At 41.6% G+C, this 18,498-nt stretch overlaps 2 protein-coding genes and 3 long non-coding RNA genes across 9 annotated transcripts in view; 3 read left to right on the forward strand and 2 right to left on the reverse strand.

Annotated features, from left to right (window-relative positions):
• The window catches only part of LOC128078629 (uncharacterized), a 99,371-nt gene extending 98,723 nt beyond the window's left edge, over positions 1 to 648 (forward strand). The window contains exon 3 of the long non-coding RNA XR_008205738.1: positions 555 to 648. This is a non-coding gene — a long non-coding RNA (uncharacterized LOC128078629). The remainder of the gene's footprint in view (positions 1 to 554) is intronic.
• SHQ1 (SHQ1, H/ACA ribonucleoprotein assembly factor) overlaps positions 1 to 18,498 on the reverse strand; it is a 1,172,872-nt gene that overhangs the window by 418,426 nt on the left and 735,948 nt on the right. The gene's annotated exons all lie outside the window — the stretch shown is intronic.
• On the forward strand, positions 2,400 to 8,874 carry LOC128078628 (uncharacterized). Of its 2 annotated transcripts, XR_008205736.1 has the most exons (5): positions 2,406 to 2,482; positions 5,395 to 5,536; positions 6,948 to 7,069; positions 8,082 to 8,195; positions 8,674 to 8,874. It is a non-coding gene; the product is annotated as an uncharacterized LOC128078628 (long non-coding RNA). The 2 variants fall into 2 exon arrangements; XR_008205737.1 differs by lacking the exon at positions 5,395 to 5,536 and having other exon boundaries at positions 2,400 to 2,482.
• On the forward strand, positions 9,140 to 18,369 carry LOC128078627 (uncharacterized). Of its 3 annotated transcripts, XR_008205735.1 has the most exons (6): positions 9,140 to 9,186; positions 9,290 to 9,346; positions 12,122 to 12,257; positions 13,463 to 13,591; positions 14,024 to 14,112; positions 18,251 to 18,369. It is a non-coding gene; the product is annotated as an uncharacterized LOC128078627 (long non-coding RNA). The 3 variants fall into 3 exon arrangements; XR_008205733.1 differs by lacking the exon at positions 9,140 to 9,186 and having other exon boundaries at positions 9,250 to 9,346; XR_008205734.1 differs by lacking the exon at positions 9,140 to 9,186 and having other exon boundaries at positions 9,254 to 9,346; positions 13,487 to 13,591.
• The window catches only part of LOC128078621 (contactin-3-like), a 122,864-nt gene continuing 116,490 nt past the window's right edge, over positions 12,125 to 18,498 (reverse strand). For both annotated transcript variants that reach the window (XM_052679011.1, XM_052679012.1), the window contains exons 16-21: positions 18,189 to 18,423; positions 17,924 to 18,039; positions 17,367 to 17,553; positions 14,629 to 14,741; positions 12,826 to 12,994; positions 12,125 to 12,239 (exon numbers count right to left, since the gene is read on the reverse strand). In XM_052679011.1, coding sequence (XP_052534971.1) covers positions 12,139 to 12,239; positions 12,826 to 12,994; positions 14,629 to 14,741; positions 17,367 to 17,553; positions 17,924 to 18,039; positions 18,189 to 18,423 — 921 coding nt within the window. In that variant the 3' untranslated portion in view covers positions 12,125 to 12,138. The remainder of the gene's footprint in view (positions 12,240 to 12,825; positions 12,995 to 14,628; positions 14,742 to 17,366; positions 17,554 to 17,923; positions 18,040 to 18,188; positions 18,424 to 18,498) is intronic.

The following is an 18,498-nucleotide window of genomic DNA, read 5'->3' on the forward strand; positions in this document are numbered from 1 at the left end:
GCTGCAGAGAAAGGCAGAGGAGACTGATACGGGTTTTTTCCAACTTTTTGACCCTGTAAAGTCATTGTGTTTTCCAGGCAAGACTTTCTGATCCATACAGTTGTCCTGCATGTTTGTTAAGCCAGAATTTTCTGTACTGCATCTCCAACATTTGTTAATTATTTATTTTTGTTCAGCTGTTTTTGAGACCATTGACAGCTGTACGTGTAGGAATAGCGTTGCCCTTCCTTTCTAAAGTCCCCTTCTTTAACTGGAGTATCAAACAGCAAATATTTCCCATCTACCTCTTACTTGCCTTTACATTTTTGAATGTTATGTGTAAATAACTGAGTTTTAAACGTGGATAACGCGTAACCCTCATCCATCTGGCCACAGGTTACAAACAATGTTCCTTCTGTTCTATATGGAGATGCGAGCATCACATACTACCTACCTTGCAGCCTCTTGCTCAAGCTCGTGTTGCTCATGTTAGGGCCTTTGCCAATGGCAGTGACTCTTATATTCCCCAAATACTGACACTGGGATGTATCACCTCTTTTCCCTCCCTTCCAAAGGCACTCTGCTCTGCCCCAGGCTGTGCTGCTGGCAAGTTGCAGGACACGGAGCTGTGCTGGAGAGCCTGAGCTGCCCCAGTGAGCGTACCAAAGGTGAGAACTCATTCAAAGCCTTTTTTTCTTATCTTGACCATGAACATTTTTAACAGATGTACTAACTCCTGAGATAGTTAATTGATTAAATCCCACATGACCACATTTCTCATAAAATAATGGGCTTAAAAGTAATATGTAATATTTCCATTCTATAGGTGTTATGTTTTTGTCTCTACTTCAAAATTTTTTATACAGGCTGCAATTTTATATAACTCCATTTCAGCCGTTGTGAGCTACAAATGTTTCTGTGCTGTACGTAAAATAATTTTTGACTTGCACACAGGGATGCTGCTGCTTTATGTAACTTTTGCTCTGCACCCTAAAGGTAGCAGTAACACTCGGGAAATTTAATGCAGCAATCACAGAGGGATATAGCTGGGAAGGGAGGAATGCTAGGGAAGTCTGGCCATGCCCATCAGCACTGTTTTTCTCCTGTTAAGTACCAGACTGGTACCAGCTCTATGGTCAGCCCAAGGACCAGGTGATGCCAAGGGGTGCAAAGCAGCACTGGATGTTGTAAGGCAGCATGATAGATGGATGTGGATTTATTGAAAGGAAGGAGGGAAAGGAGGATCCCTTTTCCTGTTCCTCTCTTCCTCTTAGCATGTGGGCTGGTCCTGAGCATAATCTTGTGCTGTGTGGGAGAAGTGGGCTTTACCTAGTTACAAACAACAGCTATAAAGAAGCCAAACTCCAGGCAGTTTAGTTGCATTCTTCATTAGGATAAGTAGTGGTCTCAGCACACCAGATGCCTCAACAGTGTCAGCTTTTTGTTAAGCCAATAGAGCAAAGCAGGAATGCACTCGTGCGAGGGAATTGGGGCCAGAAGCTGAGTCTTCTAGAACCCCAGGTGGATACTCTGCCTTGCTGAGTTTTGGAAAAGCAAGCCTGGGTTGGTGGCACCGGCTGTACACCTGCCAGCTGCTGCTGTCAGACCTGAGCTCACCCCCTAACGATGTGCTGAGCCAGCGCATCTGGGATTTTTGAGCAAGCCAAACCAGTCTTCAACAGGATATTCTTCAGAGGTCAGGCACTTTCCTCCACTTATGGGAGAAACTGTCTCTATGTCATGAGAAGAAGAGGGAGGGGAAGGAAGGCATCTAGAAACAGGTTGAGTCTCTCTGGGTGCTGCTGTGCTGGAAGCCCAGCTGTTTGGTGCCTCTGCTCACAGCACTGCTACCTGTCACTGGTATGTGGCAGCAGAGCTGTTCCTACTCCATCTGCCCTCTGCCTTGTGGCCTTAAGATTCACAATCCGGTGTCAGAGGAGATGAGGCCTCATGTGATATCAATGAACTGCAGAAATAACCTCTGCAGGGATTCCTTAAATCACCCCTCAGGGCCCTTCCCTGCAGGCTCCCCAGTGCGTGGCAGGTGACTGAAGATGTTAGCTTCTGCTTGCTTAGTGCTGTTTAATTGCCAATCTATATCAGCAGTATAATTAGGCATAAGCCATATCAATTTAATCACAAACCCTAAACAAACTAATGCTCATTCAAGTCCTGTGCATATTGACAGGCTAAAGCAAACCCTCAGCTCTTATCCATTCTGCACACAGATAATTTTTCTGCCAGCATCTTCTGCATCAGAAAGTCAATAACTGAGACCAACGTTTGTGTCAATAAATCCAGCACGCAGTCTGCCCCTTTCCTGAAGGCTCACGCACTGCTGCATCACTGCTTCTCACTGGGGAGCTGACAAGGGTTGTAACCTCATTCTTTCTCTTCCTCTTCACCTTCTCCAGGCTGCTGAAGGAAGTGGAATTCTGGGCAGTTTGGAGATGTTGAGAAGCACCTTGCAATGCTCAACAATTCCTGAGCAGCCTGCTGAAAAGTAAGTGGAAAATTGAGTTGAAGTATCTCCAATTTCCTCCAAAGTCCTACGGGGCTTTTGTTTTGTGAAAGGGACAGTGGGATTTGTTCAGTTGCTTATCACTCATGCTGCCTTTATATGGCTGAAAAGGCTCAGCTGTCGTAGCTCTGACACGTGTTGAAGCCCTTATTGAGGGTAGCAGTATCAGAGCTCTGTGCCTCACACAACACCCCGGTGTGCTGGGGCCACTGCTCACTGCAGCAGGGCACAACCCAGCACAGCTCAGCACAGTGCTGTGCTCCCAGGGAGAGCTGAGCCGTGCTGCTCCGTGCAAATGCTGCAAACATGCACGACCTTTAAATTCAGGCTGAAATGAAAAGATCTGCTGCTAACTAAAAGTCTGGGGTTGCTTTCAGATGTCTGAGTATTCAGAGAATAGATGTAGCTTAAAATGCAAATGTGGTGCTTTCTGCAGAGCATCTCTGCTTTTCAAGATCCCTCGTTTCACGCTGTTACATCACACTGCCCTGCTGCTTCCATGAAAGGAGCCTCTCTGAGGAAGATTCCCACAGAAATCCAACTGATGTGGTTAAAAAAACCCAAAACATGTATTTTAATTTCTAAAATGCATGATGCCCATCTGAAATTTGGCATTCAGCATCTTATCTGGTGTGTAGAATACAGCCAACCGCTGGTTTTCTGGGCACGCATCTTATACAGTGGTCTTCATCCATGTGAGCAAGTAGATCCTGAAGTTTTCCCATGGATCCTGAAGTTTTCACTGTAGGATTTCCTTCTGAGAGCAATGATGCTCCAGGGCCTCTTGGCATCTCTGTGTGTAAGTTCCATGCTCATGCAACGTTAGGTGTCCTGCACATGAAGAGAATCAGGCCCAAATGCTTTTATTTACATCACTAATGAGAAATGTCTGCAGTGCCCAAGAGGAGCAGCTGCCTGGTGAGTCTGTTCCCTGGAGGTTACACATGTTCCTGTGATGCACCACTGGTCCTGCAACAGTGTTTGCTTGGCACTTGTTGGGGCTTCCTGGACATTGTCATCCTGTCTTTACAGCAATGTATGATGTGTTATTGATGGGTGAAATACAGAAAAGGTTTGACATTTCTCTGATATCTTGCATTTTTATTCTCTAACAATTTCAAGTATTTCCAATTCTGTGCCACTACTATTCAACATTTTAAGCACATAGTTCCTAGCAGTGTCAGCTTGTATTTTAAGCTTGTCTGGTTATTTTGACAACGTGAGGCATCATAAGTGATGTAAGCTGTTTCTCTCCTTAGAAGCAGGACCCAGCCCTGTGCTGCCCAGATAAGAGCAGCGAGACAGAAGCTGCTTTAGAAGCAGCAGGATGCGTTTGACTGCACTTCAGCTGCTCTGTATCCAGAGAATAGAGCAGGCAGCACTTTGGAAATGAACTGAGGCTACGTTAGAATGGGGGGAAAAAATCAGATCCAAGTCCTGCTGTAGTCTGAGACTCCTCAGAGATTTGGAGAAGTGCAGTTTGCAGCAATTTAGCCTTGAAATTGTGGTTGTGACCGTGCTGTGTGTGTGACAGAGCCTCATCAGCACATCGTTAGCTTTCAGCTTTCACTCAGATATGGAGCTGGGAGCTCAGGTGCTTGTGGGCAGCAGTGGGAGCAAAGGAGGGCTCTGATCTGTGGGACTTCAGGACAATCAGAGAGATCAGCCAGGGGAGGGAACTGAACCTGCCCTGTGCTTAATGGGATGGGCATCCAGTGATGCAGGTCAGTGTCCACAAGCAGCAGCACCTTGGTTCTTACCTGAACTCAAAAAAAAATATGAATTCTGCTATTTTCTTGAAGGAAAGACAGTGAGGACCCTAGAAAGACCCCTGAGATGTTTCTCCGTTCTCATTTTTTGGTGCTGAGAAACTCTGCCCCGCTCCTTGTCTCAGCTTTTCTCAGATTTGTGTTCCTAAAGCATGTGTCAGCCACTGCCTCCTGATCCTTTGGTCACCATTTTCATAGATGTGATCATTAAGAGCTATAACTGATAATCTTGAGGGCTGGCAGCTGTTATCAATGATAGATGGCCTCTTCTGGGAAACCTCTGGCTCTGATAACTCCAAAATATGATATAAGCCTCATCTTTTCAAAAAAGCCTTTACCAGATGGGTCTAAATTAAAGCATGGCCCTTCCCATTGCTTTATAGATGATAGCTAATTAGCTGCAGAATAGATAGCTTTGCTCCTGCAGAAGTGGAGCAGGCAGAAGTGGGTGTTTGATATTGAAGCATTTCTGTGTTTGCTTTCAGTGCATCTGTAAGGACAGATGATGAAGTCATTAGAATAAATATCAATACATGTATTGAACTTTCTATTATTCTGGATTTACCAGAGTTGGCTAAAAAGAGGACAGTTCCTGAGAAACATTTCATTTTTAGCATAGTTCTGCAATAGATCAACTCCAGATCAATTTGTACGTTTTGTCATCAGTCCTATTAGTAGACTGCTGCCAAAATTTGCAATCACAGTTGAGGAGCTGACATTTGAACCTTTAACTTATTCAGGAGGGCTCCTCATGATGATCCTTGGTTTCCAGCTCTGAGGAAAGCATTAGCCCCAGGCTGCAGTAGGATTCTGTGTCCTCTTTTCCTCCTGTGTGTGAAAATGACTCCAAGAGATTGTTCTCCTTCAGGCAGGAAATCCTGAAAATGCTGAGCTTTTCACTTCAATGCCTCGCAAGCAGTGCTGATTCGATTGCCAGTCTTGTTTCCTCCTGCAGTAGCTATAAAAGTCTCCTCCCCCCATCCCAAATCAAATTTAAAATGGCCTATTTTAATATGCTTCTCTTAAGCGTGTCTACATGCTAGATATGAAGAGTTTGAGCTTATCTTGTGTTATGTAAATACTTCTGTGCTTCCAGATTAAAGGCTTTTTCCCCCTTTGATCCAGACTTGTAGCCAGTTCAACTTTCAGCAGGAGTCAGAAGAGGTTTGTGGAGTTTGGCAATGAGGAAGACTGGAGAAAGAAAACTCAAAATCACCGCTATGAACAGCTCTTTAAACATGAATGGCTAACTGAAGGAAGTCTTGCGGTGAGCAAATTTTTGCTTGAAATAGTTTGGGACCAAGTGTGAAAACAGCACTGCCACATTCATATGTAGCATGATGGTGGAAGCAGCCCCTCTGCTGCAGCCTGGGGTGGTCGTGTCCCATGCTCCCACCGATGGCCCCGTGCTGCAGGCCAGGCCCTGGGCACACAGGTGTTGCCCTGTGAGTGAAAGGAGCCACGGCTGTCCTGTTTGTGGGGATCCCATGAAAAACTTGTGCTAGCTTTTCTGGAAACTCAAGCGCAAGTGAAACTTGGCTGAGATTTGTTCTTCTTTGCTATTTCCCTCAGTTGGAAGAGTGGATGAGAGAAACTCGGATCAGGTCCCCAGCACTGGATACTGTGGTTGCTTGAAAATAATTTATTAATAGTATTTATATTTCATGTTTCCAAGGCAACACGAAAGCTCAGGACATTGGTTTTCCATACATGAGCAGAAGGTTTTGGCTGCAGAAGTGTTTTCTCTGTCTCACTGATACTGCTATCAAGGCACTGAAAGCTGTGCTTTCTCTCGTCGTAGTCAGTTTCTCTCCAATATCCATAAAACGATGAAAGTCAGATAGATGCAGCTGATGAAATAATCTGTTCTTGCTGCAGAACTCGTTCAATCACCAGAGAGCTCCAGTGTTCAAATAGATAAATTAGTGTTGTGACAACGGTAACTTTAAATGCCTCAGTTTGGTGGCAATGTTAGGAAATGAGACAAAAACTAAATTACTCGTCTGCTTTAACTGTGGCCCTTCTTGGATTGCTGATGAGAGAGATTCTTGTTAAACAGACGTCCTTTTGGATAGAGTCCTTTACAAGTCCTCCCTTGAGAAAATGATTTAGTGTTTGTATTATATAAGACATGAAAGAGAGGGCTTTCCCTCATTTTCTTTGCCTCGTTTCCTTTTATGACTTCAGCTGATGGAACAGGTCACTGCTCGTGTTCCAGCACAGAAAGATCCCCAAAACAGAAATCATTGGAGAGAGCAGTGGCACCAAAGGCCTCTCTGCCTGCTCCATTAATGGCACAGCGGGCACACCCAGGTGCTTTGGTCTCAATGGAGAATTCACTTTCCTTGGAGATGGCAAAAATCAATCCATGCTCCCACTGAGAGCTGCAGAGCAGCTGGTGCACGGTGCCTGAAATAAACCCACTTGTGTGCTGGAAGCACTGTGTGGCTGTGCAGAGCTGGGCCCTGCAGCAGAGCAGGGCAGCTGCTGAGGTTTCCACTTCCCAAACCGGGGAGGATGTGACCCCTCTGGAAGGGGCTCTTTGCTGATGGATGGCTCTGGTTTGTCCCCCCCCTTACTAGGAACTGCTTTGACTTTGTCATCAGCTGAAAGCGAACATCTTGAGGTTGCATCCTCTCCATAGGCTAATGGGATGTTTTTTATTCTTCCTTTTTCAGCACTTGCAGTGCCGTGATGTTCTGCCATCCGAAGGGGAATTAATCGCTGAGTAGCATGAAGACTGCACAGCACAGACAACAGGCATGGTCCAGCCTCAGGGGACTAATTATGTTCTTAAAGGGTAAGAAAATAATCTGAGGTGCACTGGAAAGAAAGAGTCTTAGTAATGCTCCGTAATGCTCATGTTCCCAGAGCTACTGACATATCTCCATACCTCCAATATTTGTCCATTATAACATAGAGATGTTCAAAGATACAAAGATACTTATTGACCTAAAAAAATATCAGCAAGAAGCTCAAGAGAATATATTAAATGTATAAACTTGTTTGACTTATAAGGAGTGTCGTGGCATACACTGTAATATGACAGTGAATGAGAGTGAGTGTAAGCTAATGGTGGAGGGAACCCAGGAAAGGTACAGTGAAGAGGAAAGATATTTGAATCTGCTTATGGAAATAGCAGGGTTTGGGGTAGGAGATCAGTTCCGTGCACCTGATGCATCACAGGACAAGTCGGAGTTCAGGCAGTATGTAGCCACTGTCAGGAAGAGGAAAACATGACACCAGATCCAAAACTGGTGGCAGGCTGTGGTTATCCCCTACTCCAGCTGTCTGCGAGTGTTGTAGGTGACCTACAAGGAGATCTCCCAGAGATCACTGTATTTTTCTGTCACAAGTGAGACACTGCTGCTCTCAGCTCATGCTGTGTTAGGAGCAGCTCCCAGCAGAATCCCTGCTGAGTTGGCAGCTGGTGGCTGCTCAGGAGACCAGAGCGTGGCCTGGAGGGGACATTGTCTGCCAAGGGCATGGTGGGGACGTGCTGGGCTTTGGGAGGGCTGCCAAACAGTGCCCGTGTGCATCTCCTTGTCCTGCAGCCAGCACTGTCTGATGGTGTGATTCCAACCAATCCCATGGACAGCAGCGAGACTTCCATGTGCAGCCAAATGCCTTGGCTGGCTGCAGGAAGGACTTCCAAGCTGAAGGTGAGACATTAACAGCACTTCTGAAATGCTAACAGCTCCCACAGGTGAAGGGCACCAGCTCAGCTGGGTGCAGGCAGCTTCCCTTCTTGCTGGGGCCGTTGAAACAGGTTTGAGCTTGGGGAAAGATAGATGCCCATACCTTCCTTACAGGCTGCCCATCCTGCTTCCCAGTAAGACCTCAGCTGTGTGTGTACCAGGAAAGCAAATAAGAAAGGTCTTCACCAAAAAGCTCTGAGAATGTAAAACTGGTACCTGGAGATACAGGTAAGTGGCATACTTTTTTCCTCCCCCATTTTGTAGCTTGCAGTATATACGCATCAGATTTAAAGGCAAGTAGTGTCTCTCTGTATCAAACAGGCTTGATGAAAGAACAATCATGTACATTCAGTTATATCTCTGCTAAACGTATCCATTTTTATTGCTTTCCAGTAGTTCAAAGCATTAGCATAAAACAATCAAGGAGGCTGTTTTTCCTAAGAGAGAGAGTGCCTGTTTACAAACTCATTTTATTTTCACAATACTCCATTGTTATTTATTTCAGACAGAAAGCTGTCAGATTAATGCATTCCCTCATGCAGGACAGCTTGCTTTATTGCCCGTTATTAAGATATAACATATATAACCTGACAAGCACTGCCCACGTCTGCAATCCACCAGTGAAAGGCAAATTAAGTAGAAAATGGAGATCTCCAATATTTCTTGGGGCCCAAGTGATATTAATTTTAACTCATTTTGTATTCAGGGGGGATTCTGCCTGTTCACAACATATCTGACAGCGTAAACTGCCCAAAGAAGGCTTTTTTGATTCACAGAACAGCTACATCTGAGAAACTGCTGTCAGAGTCACAGGAGTCAACTCCCTTTGCATAAATGTGTGCCAACAAAGAAAGAAAAAAAAAACCAACAACCCGACAAATTAGTTGGATGGTGCAAGAAACCAGTTAGAAAGGTGAGTAACTGAGATGAGTAAACAACCCAACAAATAATCCTTATGGCCTCAAGGCTCCAAACCCCAGTGCTCATGCTGTCCCAAATGAAAGTGGTCACAGCTGCTGGAGGATACGAGGCACAGCTGGTAACACCTTAAGCTAAGTTGGTCCCTTTTCTGTGGTGCATGTATTCAAGCTAATGGCAAGACATCTGTATTCTTCCTCCTTTTCACAACAGTTTGTTTTCCAAAATATCCCACACGGTCCTTCTCACAGCATCTGCTTGAAAGCCTCCAGTGAGCCTCGATGTTGCACTAGGACTGCTAGTAAGCTTGGTGCAAGGTCCCAGCACTGCAAACCTCACCTCATCCAAGTGATGTTATTCATGTTTTTTCATTATTGCTTAATATCTGATTTTTTTTTCTTCAGGATTGAATTCCTGAACTTGCTGAGTGACAGAAACTGCTCTGGAGAAGTCAACAAGAGGTAGGCTGGCTTTGGGAACTCATGTTATCTCTTAATGACTCTTTATGTTTTCCTTCAATATTTTCCCAGTAATTACTTTTTTTTTCCTGACTCTCCCTGGAGTATTAAAGTCAGTCTTATTATCACAATTAAATATTAACTGAACTGAAATGAGATTAGGAACAGAGGTCATCTTAAAGGAAGGCTAATGTGAATACAGGATGAAATACAGAGCAAGGCCATGTGTCTAGCTACAGTGATCTGGAAAAGAAACCATGCTTTACTCAAGAAAAATGGTTTTGGTCTTGTTTATAAGTGTATATGCAATAGCCATGTTGGGATTATTATTAGTCCTTATTGCAGCATCTGGATCAGCTCCTTTCATGTAGGTTAGGTGATAGCCAGGTATTCATGCTTTGGAAGCTTAAAATATGGTTTCTGCTCTGCTCATGTTCCTACTGAGCGGGTTTTAGTGCTAGAAAGTCACCAGCTTTATGGGAAACTGCAGTATGTGACAAATAGGCAATTTGCAGGGGAAAAAGCACCATGCAATTTAATGATAAATAGTGATACACTAAATAAATTATTTAAAAGAACCAACTCTTCTTTAATATAATTACATTCTATTTCATTTCTGAGGAGAGGAAGCAGCCTAGTTGGGTAGACAGGAAACCAAGCCAAGGAAAGTGAGGTGGGTTTTCATCTGTCAGGATGCAGAACTATGGGGCAGAGGCAGAGCTCAGCAGCTGTAGCCCTTACTCCTCCTCTCCCTCTGGCCTTCCTTTCTGTAGAGACAGGCCTGGGTATACAGGTGAGGATTTTAATGGCAGCAGAACTGCTGAGAAGGAAACCGCTCCTGTCCTGCCATGAAGCATCAGGAAGCAGAAATGTTCTGAGGAGCACAGACAAGGATTTTAGTTGCAGTGAATCCCCATGTGCAAGTATATAATATACGGACATGCAATAATATCTGAAATAGTCTTGTATCCCTCTATGTAATAAATATTTTATTAGAATAGAAAAATGCATACAGATAACCATAGGATACACACACAACTGGAAGTTTAAGGAGAAATTTTAAACTTTTCAATATGAAACAAGGTACTTGGTACATATCTCATGGAGATATATAACTAGAAATTAAATAATACACGGTAATAGCATGAAAATGGCAATACAGGAATGTGAACTGCAATTCTGTGAAACAAGAATAGAAAGATTCACCCTTTGTTGCAGGAAACAGAACTATATACTTACTAGTAACCCCTGTTTTCCATCTCCCACCCTCCCCCCTATTTGCAAGTGTCTGAAAACATCACTGGTTAGCCACATTGAAAAGCAACTAGCCATTTATAACTATATATTTACAGTATATACAGATCTTGCTTACTTCAACAGCTAGCACTATTTTCATCTGGATGTGATGCTGATCTATTTGAATGCATATCAAGGTATTTCTATAGTGTTATCATGATACCTTTAATCCTGGTTCTTCGTGTTTGTGTGCTCTCATAATCTCGTGAGATAAAAATGAAGGTCTTTAAGATATGCTTTATGTCACATGAACACTTGCTGTACCATGGATGTGTCCAACAGGCTGACTGGTCTAAATTCACAATGGTGAAAGTCGGATATACCAGGTTTAAGGTATTGCTATGAAAGAAAGCATGGATTTCACTGTAGCGAGCTTGAGAACCTCGATGTATTTTTAAAATTATAAGCTATAGTATTGCCATAAACTTACTAGAATTAGATGATAGCAATGGGGTGTATTAGAGTGCTGGACCAGGTGAAATAGTCTGAATGGATTAAAGAGCAGCTGGAAGGAGAATTATGAATGTATTATTGAATTTACAGCGCGTGCGGTGCGGCAGACAAGGTAATTTTGGGCTGCATATTTGGAAGCACCACACCACAAGGTAGGAAGATGGTAGCAGTTCCTTTTCATAAGGCCGTGGTGCAACTGCATTTCAGTAATGCTTACAAATGGGCACTTGTGTCAGTGAAACACACTGATAAGAGTTCAGAGAAGGGGGCAATAATGATCATAACTCGGTTATGAATAAAGGATCTGGCTACTGAATATAAGGTAAGGATGTGAGGAAATTACCTTAGAAGTGATTAAGAGGAAGGTCAAGTGCTGGAAAGAGTACGCAGATGTACGCTGGGATAGAAGAGAGCTTTCTTTGAAACGTGGCTGTGAGCTCATTTCTTAGAAGCAGTGGAAGCCCTGCCTCCAGACACCCCGATGTGGACTGTGCAAAACTAACATTAATACTGCGACTCCTCTAACTTTTAGCTTTGATTTCTTGCTAGATTTAGAATAACTTCTGTAAAAGGCAGCAAGCCACTGACACTGTCTTAAAGAACTGCCAAGTAGTTCATGTTTTCCACTGCTTGAAACTGCATGCTCTGTTCTCAGCTTTCATATGTAGAATGATGTTATCATAATACTGTAAAATATACTCCAAACAATTCATTGTCACTGTAAAAACTGAGTTTTTCGTAGAGCCAAGCTCTTCCTTGTAACTGATCACAGTGCCATTTCAACTCTCTTCTTACACTGTAGCTGTAGTACGTAATATGTAAACTCCTTTGGTTCAAGTATTAAGGCATTTCAGACTCCTTTTTAAAGGATTTGCTAAACTTTACATGGTATTTTTTAATTCATCCTACAGTGAAATAGAATTTAAAAACATGTCAGAAGAAAAACATGCATTAACCACTGCAGCTTCTTTGTTTTTTTAAGAAAAAGCACTTTTCTGTAATAACTGATTGATAATTTGTTTCTTCTAGCAAATGAAAATGCAGCATCACAACACTGAATTAAGAGTGAAGGAAAACACTGTCGATAAAATGCCAGATAGACTGTAGATGTTCAACGTTGATGGACCAGAGCCTCTTGCATCCATACCTGTGACAGATGAAAAAGGTCAGGATTAAATGAAAGCATGACTATCTGTTGTGTCAAATCATTACTCTTTTACTAGATACTAAGCAGAAAAAGCCTACTTTCATTGTTTATTTTTGATAACCCATGAAGATGTATAAATAGAAACACTACATATTTTTAAGCTACAGAAATGCACTGCAAAATATTTAAGCTATATCAATGGTCTTTACTGTCAAGATGACCACAAAAAAAGAGAAAAAGTAAAAAATGTTGTTTAATACCAATTTACATGGTAATGTACCAGTTCAGTAGAATGAAGTTTGTCATGCATAAGGGCAGGAAGACTGTTAATTGCTTTTCTTTTTAATACCTTATTACCATACTACATACACGCTTTCAATTTTTGTTCTCCTATCAATAAGGACTCAATTCCTGTAGAGAGAACCTGTGACAACTGCCTGGTGTCAGCTGCACATTTAATAATGCATCACTATGCAAAGGCAGAGACGTATCTCTGTATTGTGGGTGGTACAATGGAGGTTATGATAGTGGTTGAGGACTGAACACAAACACATGACAAAACAACAGCAGTTCAGCTTCAACGTACTAGCTAGTCTGGGAATCAGGATCTGATCACTGCTAGTGCCATCTCCACCTTCAGTTGTTGCTTTTACTTCTATAATGTAATCTTCATTAAACTGGAGCAGAAGTTCAGCTGTTGTTTTATCTGTGTTCAGCACATTCATATTATTCTGACTGCTTGTCCTGTACAGAACCTGCAACAAAAGCAAACAGCATCTTTAGAAAATCCATAGTGCAGTACTTCTTCCAGTAGGAGCTGGCATGCAATTTTTATTTATGTTTCTTGGATAAAAGATTTTGGTCTTAAAAAGGCATGAGGAGAGAAAAAGTCTAATTTCTGGTTAACATGACAGGGCACAGTTACGTTCAGTACTGAGAGGAGTAGTGAAAGAAGTGAACATGGATGAAAGTATTTTACTAACTTTAATCTGAAATGGCAGAATCTGTGATAGAATATTCTGCTGACTGTTGAGTATTGCCATCATGTACTGTTTTTTAAATTACCCCTCAATTTGGAGGCTGTCATTATCTAGATTAACTGATTATGCCAATGCATAGTATTGGAAAGAGAGAACTAGTCAGAATGCGAAAATTATGGAGCTGTGTTGGAAGATGTTCCACAAGTGCTAATTGAATTAGTCTGTCATTACTGTTAATTACAGAAAGTGTCCTGTTTTAAACACCAGGAGCTGCATTCAGTCAGAAGCCTCAAGCAAGAGCAGTATCAGCTTCTCTTCTGGTCTTAGATCTAGTGCACACTCCTGGCAGGGTTCTACAAACTTGACAAGCAGGTGAGTCGAGGGTTTCCCCATGCAGTGTGAAACTATAATGGCAACAGTGGCAAAAAATGCAAGGCCACTGGAATGACTTAATGATGATCCATCACCAATCCAGGATCCTGAATCCATCTAAATGACAGCAGCCTCTCAGTACCTTCCAGCTCTGTGCTACACGCTGCCACCCTCGGGCCGTGCTCCCTAATGCCATGCTGTGCTGAAAAAAGCTCTGAGGGACACAACCATCTGGCTGCCTTCCACAACGCCCGCGCTGCGGCTGCTCTGCTGCTTTCAATGTCATCTGTTGGATATTCTGCTTGACAAACCAGCTTTCTGTTAACTGCAATGCCCTTGCTTCTAGGGATAAAAAATGACACCCCTAAATGCTTTTACTTGGGTAAAATTAACCAGCATTATCAAAATTGAGCTTATTGGTGTGTTTTTTAGAGAAACCTGAGAATGTTGTGGGAGACAAAGTACGCAATTTGGAACTGTATGCTGGATTCCTTTTGTTTGGCCACCTCCTGTGAAACCAGGTAAGCTTTCAACATTTATTTCTTGACAGCACACCCCAGAACAATGCATAATCACATCTTCATGTAAACTTTTATACAGGTAAGTGTCACATGAGGGGTCCAGCTGTACACTGATTAAGAACTTTCTCAGCAATTCTCATAAGCATAAATGATGTATTTAAATACTTGTATGTTTGTGCACTGATCAGCTATGGAATAGATGTAGCAATGTAACTTTTAAGAGAGGGAGCAAGTCGCACAGAAAGAAGAAAAAGATTTAAGAATATCAATTTCATGCCTGCTGCTAAAAAAATCTACTTAGCCAGCAATAGAAAGCATCAGTGTACCATTACTGGGGAAAGGACTATGGTTTGTGAGACAGTCTGAATATGATTTTAATGTACAAAAATGAGACAGTTCTGAAATGTGCAAGGCAGGAAGTTTAGAGGATGCAAACAGATGAGGTAAGGAATGGAGTATTGCTTCCAGATTCTCCTATAGTTGTTTTTTAGGTTGTCTTTTTTTTTTTTTGCTTACCTTATACCCAGTCACCTCAGACTCATTCTCCATGGCTCTTACTTCTTCCCAGTTGAGGATGACTCTGGAGTCAGTAACGTTCCACACAACGTTTCCTGGTGGCTGACTGGGTGCTTTGAATACATAATAAAAGCATGACTGTAATTTAATCAGCATTAGTGATTTATCCTACAGTAGGAAATAACAGTTCAGGTAATTGATTGTCATTACATGTTGGATGTAAAAGCAAGTCGAATACAGCCTCGTCATGTGTACACTTTATGGTTCAGAGAATAAATTGGAAAAACAGAAGGAAAAGAAAACAACAGCAAATAAATGTTATTTCTGAAGTTGCATTATCTGTTGATGGCGTTTCATTAAACGCAGTCAAACAAAAGCATTTCTTAGGACACGGGTGATCAATTAAGCACATGCTCTAATGAAACCAATGATGATAACAGACATTTCCTATTTGTAGTACGTTTTCAAGAATAAGTAAACACTCCACAATAAATTTAGTCTTAGTGAATATTCAAACCAATGTGCTGTGCTGATTTACTTTAACATGTCTGAAATATAATAGCTGACAAGATTTTTTTGTTCTTCTCTTGAGGCATGATTTTGAAATGCAGTCTGTATGGTTTCACTAGTTGCAGTTGGAACAATTAATAGGCTTTAGCTAAGCAAATCTTTTGGGTTTTGTTTTTTTATTTTTATTTTTATTTTTATTTTTATTTTTTTGTGGCAGTGTTCATTAACAACCTGAGTTGTTTTTGAAGGGAGTGCTATGCTTGTGGCTGTATGCTTCAATGGAAAGGTGAAGTACAAACCTGTTCAAGATGCTTCAATGTGACTTCCCACAAAGTGGATCATGCTGCAAACCACTCAGCCATTAAAATATTTCTAAATGCGTTAAGGAAAACAATTTACTGTTGCTGTCACCTAGTGGAGGCTATTGCTGCTTAGGTGGACTGCTCCAAAGCTTTGATGCTGAAGGAATCCACTGTTAACAACTAACAGTGCTTTAAGAGTTTGTGCTGGCGCTCATGCTTGCGGCTTTTTTTTTTCCTTCCTTTTATTTTTAAGCTCATTTGCATAGGTAGTTCCATTAGCAGTCAGATCATGAAGCACCTGATTACAGAGCACAGCACTGTGTGGACACAAAATGTGAGGCTAAGATATAAAATAACTGAAGTCTAACAACTATTCAAAGATTTATTCTTCTGCAGTATTTGCCTTGTTCCATATACTAAATAGGATTCAACCTGATGCACTGATAGCTAATTTCTGTAAATGTAACAGAAGATTGTTTTTCTCCTGAGATTTGAATATTATAACAGATAAAACAGTTTACACACTCAGATATTAAAGCTGAATTTGAGAGAAATGAGTCACTCTCTTAAATCCAAAACAAAATATTGTCATCTAAAAAAATGAAGAATAATTACATAGAAACTGTAAGCCTCTATCCACCATCTGACTTACAGAACGGATTCAAAAGGCTCTACTTTGCTTCAGCTACCCAAATCTCCAATAATCTTCAAATTTGCAATAGACAATACCAAACTATTATGTCCAGTATGAAGTGTGCAAATAGCTACACTGATTTCTCTAGGACTCATTAGATGCTTAAAGTTAGTCACTCACACTAATATTTCTCTTAATTACAGCTGACAGACAGAACAGTTTGTTGTAAGACCTCCTGAACATGAAATAATAGCAATATCTCACCTTGTAAACTCAGGCAAAACCTCCACAATTAAGTGCAATTTTATACAACAAAATATCTACGACTAATTTGGGAAAACAACTAGTGGCAGAGACAAGTTGCAGACTATGAGGTCATTACAGTAATGGGAAGTTACTGTGTAATGTAATTAATGTATTTAAACCCTAGTAAATATAAATTAATTTGAGTGAGGTCATCTGTGCTTGCTTCTGAATATGAAGTTATTGTGAAATTACAGTTTCATAATATTGATGATACAACTCCTTTCAGCAGAAGGACATGAATGACTGTTCCAGGGAGGATAACATTTTATACAGATATAATTGTCTGTTCTTGTGAATCTGGAAGAAATACTTCAAAACTGATTACCCTGATTTTGAGTTGTATTTACAAAGCAAGAGCACATTAAATATATTAGAAAAATTAGTGCAGTCTTTGACAATCTGCTCTCCAGCTTAATTTCTCCTTTTTGTAATAGGAAAGGGGCCTCTTGTGCAACTTGATTAGGGGAGAACAATGGACGTGAATGATTATTCTGCATGAATAGTGTGAGGATGATTCAAATGCCATGCCCTGGAGAACTTAAAGATGTTCTAAAACCCTGAGAAATTCAATAATCTCTATTTTTCTTTCAAGTAACAGAATTTTTTCTTTTTCACAGAATCACAGAATTGCAGGGGTTGGAAGGGACCTCCAGAGATCATCGAGTCCAACCCCCCTGCCAAAGCAGGTTCCCTACAGCAGGTTACATTCCTTAAGTCACTAAAAGAATAATAAAGTTTTTATGCAGAAATGATCTTACCTCAGCTCCGTTGGCACGGATGAGTTTTAAGTACTCATTCTGCTAAAACAGCAGAGGGCAAAAACTTGAGGATCTATGCTTGATTTAGTTGCCCAGCTCTTCTATTCTTTATGAAGATTTAGGTCGCTTACGTGCATCGTGATTCCCACTACTGTGTCTATTCCTCACTGGCCTGCAAATGCTCACACACCATCACGTGCCTCCCCACTTTGTATCTGTGATACTTACGTGTCTTCTTTGTGGTAGCATTCACTGTGGCACTGAAGGGACCTGCTCCAGCACTGTTGTAGGCACGGACAGCTGTGTAGTATGCTAAGTTGCTCTTCAAACCTGTTATTCTTATTGAAGTTTCATTCCCTGCAGCTTTAACTCTGTTTGAAGATTCTTCTTTTCCTCCATTATTCCAGTACCTCACCTAGTAGATATAAAACAAAGCTACTTAAAATGTTGGATAAACATTCAATTCCCTGCATTGCATTTGAATCCTTCAGGTGCATATCCCTCAGCTGAAAAAGGTAGAAATATATTAAAGTTTCCAAAATGTGTACATTATTTCAACAAAATTTGCTCATCCATCTGCCTTTCATGCTTGCTGCCCTTTTGACTGCAGAAAAAGCAGAACTGAAACATTAGATTTTGCTCAAATTAAAAAATGACGACCAGAAGAAAATCACTGCTTCATCTACAAAGTAAACAAGTTAGACTTGTCTGGCATGAGCTATGTGTGTGAAGGCATTCTGGACTGTGGCGTTTTAGAACAAGAGGAGCATTTTAAATGATGTTACCTCATAGCCCAGTAGTCTTCCACTACTCATCTTCCAGGGAATGGCATTCCAGGAGACTTCGATGACAGAGGAGGACAGGCTTGTCACAGACACACCAGTGGGGGCTACAGTAGGCTCTGTAATTGGAAATCAGCGCTGGAGAGATGAGCAGCATAGGTGATGGTGCAAATAAATATGTTCATGTTCAAGTTGACCTCAGTTCTATCAACTGTTGCTATATTCATTCATAAAACATCTCACTAAACATATGCAGAAAATCACATACCTTCTTCAGCTGAAAAAACGGTGGTTATTGAACTGAATGGCCCTTCTCCTTTATTGTTATAGACACCAACTTTGACTTCATATGGTGAAAATGGCAAGATGCTTTCATTCCTGAAGACATATCTGGGCGTGTCAGGAGAGGTGACTACAGTCTGTATCCACGTTGTGGTGCCAAAGGGGCGAAAAGCGACGACGTATCCAAATCCTTCTCCATTTTGCAACTCCTCAGGGATGGGCTGTGAGAAAAGCAATCAGTGACAGAAGCCCATGATGTTACATACCACACTGGAAAAGCTTTGAAGGAAGAAAGC

This window comes from Tympanuchus pallidicinctus, unplaced genomic scaffold (genome assembly GCF_026119805.1).
Source record: "Tympanuchus pallidicinctus isolate F22 unplaced genomic scaffold, pur_lepc_1.0 scaffold17, whole genome shotgun sequence".
Lineage (NCBI taxonomy): Eukaryota > Metazoa > Chordata > Aves > Galliformes > Phasianidae > Tympanuchus > Tympanuchus pallidicinctus.